Below are 12233 nucleotides of genomic sequence, written 5' to 3' on the forward strand. Positions count from 1 at the left end.
CCCATGTTCTGCTTATTTTATTTCAGTGTTCGTCCGATTATGATAGCAGAGAATCTACACAACGCCCGTACCCACTGAGCATCAACGAAAAAATGCTCGTTTTTGATCTTTTCACGGTTACCGACACTCCTCCGAAAACTTGTTCGGTTCGGCAGAATTTCGCTCGCGAACACGTACTGACTAGAGCAATTTGTTACAGCGCGCTCTGCTCGTTCGGTTCGTTTGGAGAAAAATGCTCAAGTAAGTACGCACTTTTATATAATTTATTAAATTAATACTATGCGCATAGAAAGTTCTACCTAAAATATTTTCAGAGTCATAAAACTTAATATTGTATTTATATGGGATTAAACCACAGTTGATTGTAATGGAAATTACATTTCCATTTGCTTTCGTCGTTTCAATTTCCAATTCGGAAATCATAGAGAAAGATTAAAAAAAAAAAGAAAAGTAGCATAAACCAGTCTTCAGTGATCATTTCGATACTGTTTGTTTTGCAGGGAGAGAGGAGGTGTAACTGAAGAGACAGCTGAACGACAACGATGGTGTGAAAGAGAACATCAAAGAATTATGGATAGTGTTAACGGTAGGTCAAAACATAAGATATTCAAAGAAAAATTTTCTTTACAAAAGAGAACTTCATAATCTACATAATACTACATAATCACCATTATATTTGGAGTAATAAGCATGTTTGTTTACTTTATTTGTCTTGCTATTAATATTAAATTTTTCTATTTTAAGATTAATCTTAACAATGCTTTTATCAAAAATACTAGTTAGCATAGGACTAGGTTATCTTAACAATGTTTTTATCAAAAATTCATGTTTTATCAAAAATACTAGATAGCATAGGACTAGGTTATATATACTAAAGACTTGGATAAGTGTAAGGTCGTGTACAAATACAAAATACGCAAAATAGGACAAGACTATCTAGAATCTAGAACCTACATATATATCATTTCTGTTGAAGGCAATACCAAACATTTTTGAAATACATATTATTGAGGGGTAATTGAGGGAGCATCTTCTCAACGGCAGCCAGCATGCCTGCCATTGAAAGATCATTTTCTCAATGGCAGCCAGTAGCCAGCATGCCTGTCAAAATGGAAAATCAACAGAATCAACACTGGACGAGGTTGTTCATAAAATCAGTCACTCCATAAATAATGGAGAGATAGCGTTAACCGCCTTTCTACATAATTGTGGTGCCCAAATTCTCTTTATACTTGTGCTTTGTACTAATAGTTCAGTAGTATCAAAAGGGACATCCACTACTGTATGCGTTTGGATCAAATCAATGCTGGAACAAAGGCTGATTGAATGAGAGGAGGTTGTCGCCAAAACAGGCAACGTGTGCCCAGAGGGGTACTTCACCCCTCTTGTGGTCACTTCTGGTTGATTGCTTTATCTCGCTTCTTGACGCACAGGAAAGGTAGAAGTGCAGGCCGATGTGAATGATCTATTAATTATGCTGAGGCAAACATGAAAATATTCTATCTAGCACATTCCAATTGACATTGAATATCCTTACTAGGCCCATGTGGAAAAAATATGCAACAAAGCGAAGCATTTTCTTTAAACATGTCGAAGGACACGTATGTTATATAAAATCATGGGGTATGGTATCGAAATAGATGTGATGGCTATATTTAACTGCAGCAGAACCTATAATTATGTAAGCAACAAGAAGGTGGAAGCACACAGAAAGCGCATAAGAAGTCAGGAAACATCGCGAAAGTATACAAAGATCAAATCTAGAGGGATAATATAAAATCATCCAGAGTTGGAAATGGTACCAGATGCAATGCAACCTACGATAACTTCGAAAAGTCAATTATCGTAGTCTTTATAGAAAGGGTTAAATGGGAGTCGAATAGAACGCATTTCATTATCGAAGTTAAATGCTTGATAAAGAACTTAAAGCTAGAGCATAAGGAGGAAAATCAAGGCAAAGCCTTAATGAAAACTTAGGCAATTACCCCACTATCTTTTCTGTGGGGTGAGTAAAATACAATTGTGTATTTTATTAAGTCCGACATAAACGATAAAATATTTAATTTTCACAGCTCTAATAAGGATTAGAGATAGACATTTGGAGGACAGACGTCAGCAACAGCATTGTGATAGTGGACATGGAACGTCTGTGGGAGATTCGGAGAGTGACGCAGATAGTTCCAACGAGATAATTGTTCCAAACGATGAAGATGAGGTAAGAGATGTTAAATATAGTTTGTTTCAATAATTTTTATTTGTATTAAAAATACAGCTCTTCTGGCAAAGCTGGGCTCAGACTCTCATACTATCTTTTGGGTTATTTGATTCTTGGTCTCCATCTGTTTGGTTTCAGATCCTTACACATATAAATAGAATCGGATTGCAATACGAAGTTCGCCCTCGATTTTATCCCTTGTGTCTTTGTGTGTCTCAAAATATCATTATGAGATAAGCAAAAAGAAAAGGCAATTTAGAGTTGCACCCTTTTTTTTCTGACAATCGAATTTTCATTATTTTCCGCAACGGACTTATTTTAAACTCGTGTGTTTTCACCTCCGAGAAGGGGTGACTGTCACCCCCCAAGCAAAAGCAACCAACGGCACAATTTCAACTTTGAAGTGTAGGGTAAGTAGAACAAATCCAAATTGTCAAGCAATTCGGAGTCGACCCTGAAAATTACAGGGTATCGCCGTATTTCCCGTTCATTTACTGGGCTATGATATCATCTTTCAATAATCTGGAAGGCATATAATAAGGGATAAAATGTGTCTGAACTTCTAGTGAAATCCGATGGTCTAAACAATTTCAAGATGGTCAAAGTTTTAAAGTTTTCAACCTAATAGAAATATTAAAAATATTAAAAATATTCCTAGAAGATATTTAATTGAAAACTTATTGGACCATTTTCCTGGTAACACCTCCATGGCTTCTAAAAATTGCAAGTCAGATGGATGCTGAAGCGAAGAAGACAAGAGGGAATTCAAAAAACTTACAATTCGCGACCCCGTCTGTTCAGCTGGTAAATTTCAACGGAAAATGGACCTAGTTACTCAAAGGAGTAAAACCAATATAAAAGGAAATAAAAATGTATACCATTTTTATTCAGTTGCAATGCGAAGGCAAAACTGTCTTATTTTTCACTTAGAACAGAGAGCGCAAACCAGCACTCTAAATCGACGATTTTCGACTCTATTTGGAGTCATCATGGTATACATTTTTATTTCATTTTATATTGGTTTCACTCCTTTGAGTAACTAGGTCCATTTTCAGTAGAAATTTACCAGCTGAACACACCGGGTCGTGAATTGCAAGTTTTTTGAATTCCCTCTTGTCTTCTTCGCTTCAGCATCCATCTGGCTTGCAATTTTTAGAAGCCATGGAGGTGTCACCATGAAAATGGTCCAATAAGTTTTCAGTTAAATATCTTTTAGAAATATTTTAATATTTTTCAATATTTTTAATATTTCTATTAGGTTGAAAGCTTTAAAACTTTGACTTTCAGTTACCAGATGTCGTTAGACACCTACTCCATAAACTTCAGTTGTAATGCGAGGATAAGCCCTCGGAGATTCGTCACTTGGGACAGAAAGCAGAAAACCTACGCCTCTCTGATGATGACTCCAAATAGAGTCGAAAATCGTCGATTTAGAGTGCTGGTTTGCGCTCTCTGTTCTAAGTGAAAAATAAGACAGTTTTGCCTTCGCATTGCAACTGAATAAAAATGGTATAAATTTTTATTTCAATTTCAAGCTGCTTATTAACTTTAGACTTTTTTATATTTTGAATATAGGATTAATTATTTTTAAGCAAATCAACCAAGCCGAATCTTCCGACGAAAATGATCAAGATGACGATCCTCCTTATAATTATGGTGCGTCTAACGACGATGAGCCAACTTCATCATCTTCTGATAGTGATGAGTTTATGAAGGATAGACAAGTAGAAAATCCAAGAGAGTATGAAGAATATAGAGAGAGAATATTTGATTTTAGTACAAAAAGTAAGTATGTACCTACGTAAAGGGTTCCAAATATTTTTTTAACATAATTAACCTAACCAAAGTGACTACTTCCTTAAGCTACCCGACCACGCCGAGGAAGTATGCCACTTAATGCATTTATTCACAATGACAGTGATATTGTACAAACATTTTTTAAAAAGTATTAAAAAAGAAAAAAAATTTTACAATCTACATAAATTTGTTTCAGGTAGGTACATATTTATTTAAAACTTTTACATACTTGTACAATTGCTTCTTAACATATATTTATTGATTAACTCATTATTAATCAAAAGACCGGATTAAAAACTCATTATACTTCGTTTGAAAATTATTGATAGCACAGTTTTTACGACGCAGGTCATTTGTATTGCAACGATTCAATGCGATGAATACAATATGCAACATACAATACAAATGACATGCGTCGTAAAAGCTGTACGGATTATAAACAATAGTCGACGATGTTTTCGCAAAAGCTCGAAAGTGTTTCCGATATTTCGATACCTGTCCATCGATGAATACGATAGGAGATGTGGAGATGGTCCGTCGGAATTATATTTAATAGAGGTCGAAGTAACAAAGTTAGTTTCCGCTGAAGAAATGATCTGGCAGGAACTCACCGGCCACCAGAAATTGCCTGGTGGCTAACAGGGCTCCAACTGAGTGAGTTGAACCAAACGGAGTCTTACGTAGAATTGATCTAAACTCGTTGGTTTAAGCTAGTGGAAACCAACCGTGCTGAGATGAATTGAGGTCGAAGAAAAATCTATGATTAAAAATGTTTCCATTTTCCATAAAAATATATGATTAAAAATGTTTCCAAAGAATTAATTTACGGAAATGATCGATAAATCCTATTTTAATTTACCTATCTTAAGAAACTATGAGAGAAAATCTACATCTAGAAAAATATGTGCTTATGGATTTAAAATTACAAGTCTTATCACAATCATAGATTACTTTTTGATGGAAAAGTTACTGATGAAGAGACTGATGGAAACTGTCGCAGCAAAAAGCTTAATCCCAGACTATCAATTTGGGTTTCGTCAGAAACACTCGACAGTAGAACAAGTGCATCGTGTTGTTAACACAATCATCAAAGCATTCGAAGATAAAAGTTACTGTGAATCAGCTTTTTTGGATGTAAGCAAAGCGTTTGACAAGGTGTGGCATGAGGGACTCCTTTACAAATTAAAAAAGCAGCTACCAACAACAATATATTTGATTCTAAAATCCTACTTAGAAGATCGATACTTCAGAGTCAGATACGAAAATGAAGTAACTAAACTACGCATCATCAAATCAGGAGTCCCACAAGGGAGTGTCTTAGGCCCAGTCTTATACCTACTCTTCACAGCTGATCTGCCATGTACTGATGACACAGTCACTTCTACGTTTGCTGATGACACAGCTGTATTAGCAGTAAACAGAAATCCTGAAGTAGCAGCGACAACACTACAAACCAGTCTCAACAATATAGCAACGTGGGCAAGGAAATGGCGAATTACAATAAATGAAAGTAAATCTGCACACATAACATTCACAAAATGCCATGATGAAACGCCAAGCATTACATTCAACAATGAACGAATACCTAAAACAGACAGCGTAAAATATTTGGGGATACACCTGGACAAACATCTAACCTGGCGTACCCACATATGGAAAAAAAGAAAGCAGCTGGATACTAAATGGAAAAAGCTGTACTGGCTCCTTGGCAGAAAATCACAATTATCATTGCGGAACAAATTACTAGCTTACAATACCGTTCTCAAACCAGTATGGACCTATGGAATCCAGTTATGGGGAACAGCATCTAAATCGAACATTGCTATCATCGAGAGATTCCAGTCAAAAGCCCTGCGCAGTATTCGCGGTGTGCAAGTACTTGGAAAGGGAAACGGGAAAAGACCCTGCGCGAGTCGCGGAGAAATATTGCAACTATCTTAAATAATTCATATTGTCAATTGAAATTGTCAAATTGACGTATACTTCATAACTTCTGTCAATGAAGCAGAAAAATTATATATTGCTCCACAATATTGATATGATATGCAATTATTATATAAAGGTAAATTTAATTAATTGTATTTTGCTTGCAGTACTGCATTTTAATAACTAATTTTATTTACTACATACAATTGTTGATGTTTTCATAACATAACCTGAATCTTATTTTTTCTTCTTATTATTTTTTTTTGGACTATGGCCTTGACAATTATCCAGTAACCAGGACTAATATAATTGGCCAATATAATTAAAAGTGCGAATAATAGTACAGAGCGTAGAAATAGGGGTCGCTTTGCCGAACTTGCACGGTCCCAATAGTAGATGCTCCTTGGTTCGTAACAAACCGAGACATTTATAATGATCTAGAGATGCCAACGGTTACTGCAGTGACTAAACAGCTTAGCACAAACTACCGGCTACGGCTCCACGGGCTGGAAATTGACGCTAGCAGTAGCCGCAAAACGAACTTAAGGTTCCGCAGAACGGAATAGGAATAGCCGAACTGTACCGACTACAGGACTTGTGCGTAGTCGGTTCAGTTCGGCTATTCCTATTCCGCTCCGTGGAACCTTAAGGCTACGGCTCCACGGGCGAGAAATTGACGCTAGCAGTAGCAGTAAAATGAACTTAAGGTTCCACGGAACGGAATGGGAATAGCCGAACTGTACCGACTACAGGACTTGTGCGTAGTCGGTTCAGTTCGGCTATTCCCATTCCGTTCCGCGGAACCTTAAGTTCATTTTACTGCTACTGCTAGCGTCAATTTCTCGCCCGTGGAGCCGTAGCCTAAGTTCGTTTTGCGGCTACTGCTAGCGTCAATTTCCAGCCCGTGGAGGAGCAACATCCAAACACACTGGCAATTAATCTGCTTGACAACAGTGAAGAAACCCGAAGGCTGAAAATAAGGACACCCTGGGATCTACCATTCCAACAGCAATAATTGTACATATGAAATTAATTTTAAATTGTGATAGTTTTATTTTATTTTTTAATATCAATGTCATAATGTAAAGTTACAAATTTTTATTGTTTTTAACATAAATGTAAGAATGTAAAAGTGCATACAGAGAGTGGATCATTGGACAAACTCTCTCTCACGACATTGTACCAATCAACATGTATGCTTATTGTTATTGTATGATGTAACAGATTGCAAAATAAACATTAAACAAAAAAAAATAGATTACTTTTTGGTAAGCAGCAACAAATGGAAAAGAGTACAGGATACGAAAGTGAAAAGAGGCTCAGAGATTGGCAGTGACCACCATCTAGTAATAATGAGAATTAGAACAACAGAAGAAAAAGAAGAAAAGAGAAGAAAAAACGAGAAAATGGGACGAACAGGAAGCTTATTTAACGCTATGAAAACAACATTTTTGGGGAAAAAAGAGATGCCGGAGAAAGTAAAAACGGCAGTCGTTAAATCAGTAGTTAGACCAACAATCATGTATAGCAGCGAGACATGGACATTGACGGGGAGACAAAAATCCAGAGTCAATGCTATGGAAATGAGGTTCCTGAGGAAAATAGCAAACAGAAAGAGGACAGACAAAATACGAAACGAAACAATTAGACAAAACCTAAAACTGGAACCAATTAATGAAAAAATAGTGGAGGAACAACTTAGATGGTTCGGGTACGTGTGTAGAATGTCGAACGAGAGGCTTACAAAACGAGTGTTCGAAACGAAAGTGCAGGGGAAAAACAAAAGAGGAAGGACAAGAGTTATGTGGGTAGATGAAATCAGGAAAGAAGTCGAGAAGAAGGGATTGACATTGGAAAGTGCAAGAAACCTAACGCAAGATCGGAAAGCATGGAGACTACAATGCCAAACTCAACTCCACCAGCCTTACATCTAAAGGTAGAAAGACTTAGGACTAAGTAAGTAAGTAAGTCTTAACACAAAATCTAGATTTATATTGTATGGGGATAATTCAGTTTCCTCTTATAAATATTACAAAACAAAGGTGTATACGTAGTATCAGTACCTACAAAACAAGTACCTACTATAAAACTTTTTATATTTATTGCCTTCTTCTTCTTTCATGTGTCTTGTCCGTTCAGAACGTTTGCAATTAACATGGCTATTCTGACTTTGTTTACTGCAGATCTGAATAGTTCGGCAGATGATAATCCGAACACAATTTATTGCCACAATTCTAAGTTAATATTCACTGTATTGAATATTTAATTAAGTTTAAGTTTAATTAAATTTTAATATTTAATTAAGTTTAATTTATTTATACATATTTGCCATATTTTCTGTTCATTTAAAATCATAAGTTATAGGTATACTCTTGTTCAATAAATTGGAGCGCATCTTTGGCCAGGTTTGTCTTGGAAGCAATTATTGTAATCACGCAAGTGACATTCTCCAATTTTAGTTATGTTTGTTACTAATAGGGCTTTTCATCGATTGTCATTTGTTTCGAGCTACTGTCAGATGTACAATCTGTGTATAATATTAATATACACGGATTATAAGATATATTATGACAGAAGCTCTAAACAAATGACTGTGAATGAAAAGCCCTATATTATCACATTGATTAGTTTCTATCATTTGCATTTGACTGTGATTTTAAGTAATATATGACTTAAAAATGTCGTTTGTTACTAAAAATCAGTCCAAATACAGTAAAACCTGCCATATCCGGATCAATATGGCGACAGACCAATCCGGATATGAAAAAATCCGGATATCAAGACCACTTCTTCTTTTACAGTCTCTGAAACGTTTTCTCCTTCATACATTTCAGTAATCAATGCCGTCAATAACTTTCGTCGATAGACACGTTTTATAGGTTCTACAATACATTATTTCGCCATCTTTTAGTTCTTCTTTTAGTGCGTTGTCCAACATCAGGAATGCCTTTCTCGGTAGATCCGGACGGCGCAGAACCGTCCGGATATGGGGAGGTCCGGATATGACAGGTCCGGATATGGCAGGTTGTACTGTATAATCTATCTGCAGTGCTGAAGGTTTGCAACCATTAATAATTCATGCGAGAATACGTCAAGTGGTGTATAAAAACATATCTTTTGCATATCCAACTGTCCAGGAATGGTGTCGAAAATTTAAGAGTGGAAGACAGGAGATGAATGAAAATCCTCGGTCAGGTGAGTGATTAAGTGATGCATTAACAGACAGGAATGTAGCATGTGTGGAAGACTTAATAGAGAAAATCGCAGAATTTCAATCAGAGCAATAATTTCAGAAAATATTGGTGTGAGTATTGCATCTGTCCTTAGTATCGTACACAAACTGGATCACAGCAAAGTTTATGCGTAATGGATTCCTCGTCTTTTGTCAGAGTACCAAAAGAGCTTGCCTATGAGTTACCTTTGCAACATCTCATGGGATAGAGGAAAAATGGTAATGACTTTATTTCATGAATAATTACTGGCGACGAATGGGGATGTCATTATTATCTTATATTATCTTTCCATCAAGCAATAAGACGTAAACGTCTAGATATGCTTTCACACGGAGGTGCTCTTCTGCACGACAATGCTCGGACTCAAGTTGTCAAAGTAGAGAAAGAAAAGCTACAACGAAAGAGATAGAGGATATTAGAGTATCCACCCTATAGTCCTGATTTATCGCCTTGTGATTTTCACATATTTGGGTGGCTGAAAAAGGCGCTAAAAAAAGGTAATTGTTTTCAGTCGGACGAAGAAGTACAAAACGCTGTAAAAGAATTCTTCGAGTCACAGCCAAAGAATTATTTAAGCAGGATATACATCGGTTGGTGTAACAGTGGGATAGGTGCTTTAATTGTAGTGGTAATTATTTGTAGATATATTTACCAATAATTTTTTTCTGGGCCAAATATGTGTTTTAATGGAGAACTTGCATAAAAATTATATTTCAGGAATATTACTGATAAACGTTATTTAATGCCGTTAAAGGAACCCCAGTTTACAAAAAACTCATATTTTATTATTATGAAATAAATATAAGCAATTAAAAACTGCAGGATTTAAATTATTCTTTCAACGGGCCGAATCGGTTGTGGCGTCAGACAGTTTGTTGGTCGTCCCTGCGACCAAGCCATAAGTATTGCAACGCTGCAACGGTAAATTATGAATAATATGTGATAAAATAAGAACGAATCATAAAATCGTAAAGAATTAAAAATAATTAGTATTGAAAACATAAGGTTCTTTGTAATGCTATAGTCTCACAAGACATGTCATGTCTTCTGTGAAATATTTTTCTCATTTCTTTTGCATACCTATCACTTTAAACGACGTTTTTGATCTTGAGGTACACGAATAAATAGTATTCAGGCGTTTTATAAGTGATATTGGAACACATGGGAACTATACAATATTTGTAATATTGTTTTTGTGTTGCTTCCATATTTAGCCATACGGCTCACACTCCCTCTAAGGGGAAAATTGACTCATCCCAGATACCTACGCTATCAAATGGATTGAGCTCTGGTGGGACTCTTTCCATGTTATCGAGCCCTAGGTGACTTGGTATGCAGGTGTATCTCCCAAAAATTTTCGTACACTTCTGGCCGTCGCGTCGCGAGTAGTACAGCCAAGGGCGGATCCAGGGCCGATTTTCGGGAGAGGACATAAACTTTTTTTGGGGAGGAGTACCAGAAGTACGGGGGGTAATTTTTAAAAATTAGGGTTACAATGGTGAGTTTTAAGTCACTTTTCACACACTTTGATAAGTGCCTTAAAACTCACCATTCCTGCCATAGTACCCATTCCTGCACATTTCTTCGGATCCAAGTGCAGTTCTTTCAACAAGTTTAATACTATTTTTTCCAATGCTTCTCCTGCCAGGCCTTGTTCTTTCCCTCTTTCTTGATTTTCACTAATTATTTTTAGGTTCTCATAAGCGTCAATGAATTTGACAAAGTCTTCACGAATGTTGTTATTGTGTATGTATCCCAAATTTAGAGAAAGCTGTTCCACGTGGGATACGTCAGTTGTTTCGTCAAATATTATTTGTTCAATTATTTCTTCACCACATGTTATTAATTTATTTTGACTGCTGCTACTAATGCATGTTGCTCAGGAAGATGCTGTGGATAGGTGTTATTTAAGAATCTTATCTCCTGATGCGATTTTAAACCTTAACACTGTGGTGCTAAGGCAAAACCCGATATGTCAAAAAACGTGATTTTGCAGCAGATGAGTTTAAAAGTTCGCGGTGTTGTTGTAATAGTGGACATATCGGAAACAATTTTATTATCTACTGGTTACATGGATGCGTTTAGCCATGTAGGGTTTTGTCATCACATTCTTCATCGCTCAATGTACATATTGGCATTAAAAACGAAAAATCGTTAATTTTTCACATATCGGGTTTTGTCTTAGTACCACAGCAATTCCCCTCATTCCTAGGTCCAACATCTTCGTCCAGAAGCATAAGCCATCGTCACGATGGTCTCTTAGAGGAATATTTTGTCGACCTAAGAACACTATACCCTACTATTGGTCGTAGTCTTTTTTTATTTTTTGTTTCTGTTTAGACCTCTGAGAGTCTATTTGGTTAATGACTGACTTTTGAGGGTTGCTATAACTTTTTAGAAAATTCAGCTCAACCTGAACGCACTCCTTGTGGTATGATGTTTTTTCATGGGTTTATATGACGCCGTCTTTGCTCATGAGTTTGACGAAAGATGTTAAAGGTTTCGTGACAAGGCTTTGGACTGTCATCCCGTTATTGTGACCATATTTTTCATTAGAAAAATGAAACGCAATATTTGTAAAACAATTCCTTTTGACTGTGCGAAAATACCAACCAACTCTTTTGTTCTAACTGCTAGTGACCCAAGTAACGCTTCACTTCTTTTTTTTATTCTTTTTGCGTATAGAATATGGAAATTTATACGATTTTGATGGCTGTAAAGATCGTTCTAACGTTTTTGATTTATCAAAAACCCAAAAGTCATTCTTGAAGCTTCTCCGTTACTTCTTTTTTTCAATTCTAGTCCAGAAAACGTATTTATCCCCTGTTTTGTACATATATATTATATGTTTGAAATTAAAAACATTTGAACTGCAAATATTTAAATTTATATTATTCTAAATTCTCCCTGGATCCGCCCTTGAGTACAGCTTTCTGCATGGTCTTATAAAGATGTTCATTCAGACCCAGCTTTTTGATGCTTTCGAGGAGGGTCTTCGGAATGACTCCAGTAATAGACATAATAATCGGTATTGCCTGGGTACTTTGCATTCTCCATTGTCT

General features: G+C 36.2%; 1 protein-coding gene across 2 annotated transcripts in view; it reads left to right on the plus strand.

Moving 5' to 3' along the window:
• Positions 1 to 12233, plus strand: part of LOC114324515 (dynein axonemal assembly factor 1 homolog) — a 67770-nt gene that overhangs the window by 23541 nt on the left and 31996 nt on the right. For both annotated transcript variants that reach the window (XM_050642749.1, XM_050642750.1), the window contains exons 5-7: positions 501 to 586; positions 2073 to 2215; positions 3808 to 4000. In XM_050642749.1, coding sequence (XP_050498706.1) covers positions 501 to 586; positions 2073 to 2215; positions 3808 to 4000 — 422 coding nt within the window. The remainder of the gene's footprint in view (positions 1 to 500; positions 587 to 2072; positions 2216 to 3807; positions 4001 to 12233) is intronic.

The sequence above is a fragment of the Diabrotica virgifera genome, chromosome 2 (assembly GCF_917563875.1).
Source record: "Diabrotica virgifera virgifera chromosome 2, PGI_DIABVI_V3a".
In the NCBI taxonomy this organism is placed as follows: Eukaryota; Metazoa; Arthropoda; class Insecta; order Coleoptera; family Chrysomelidae; genus Diabrotica; species Diabrotica virgifera.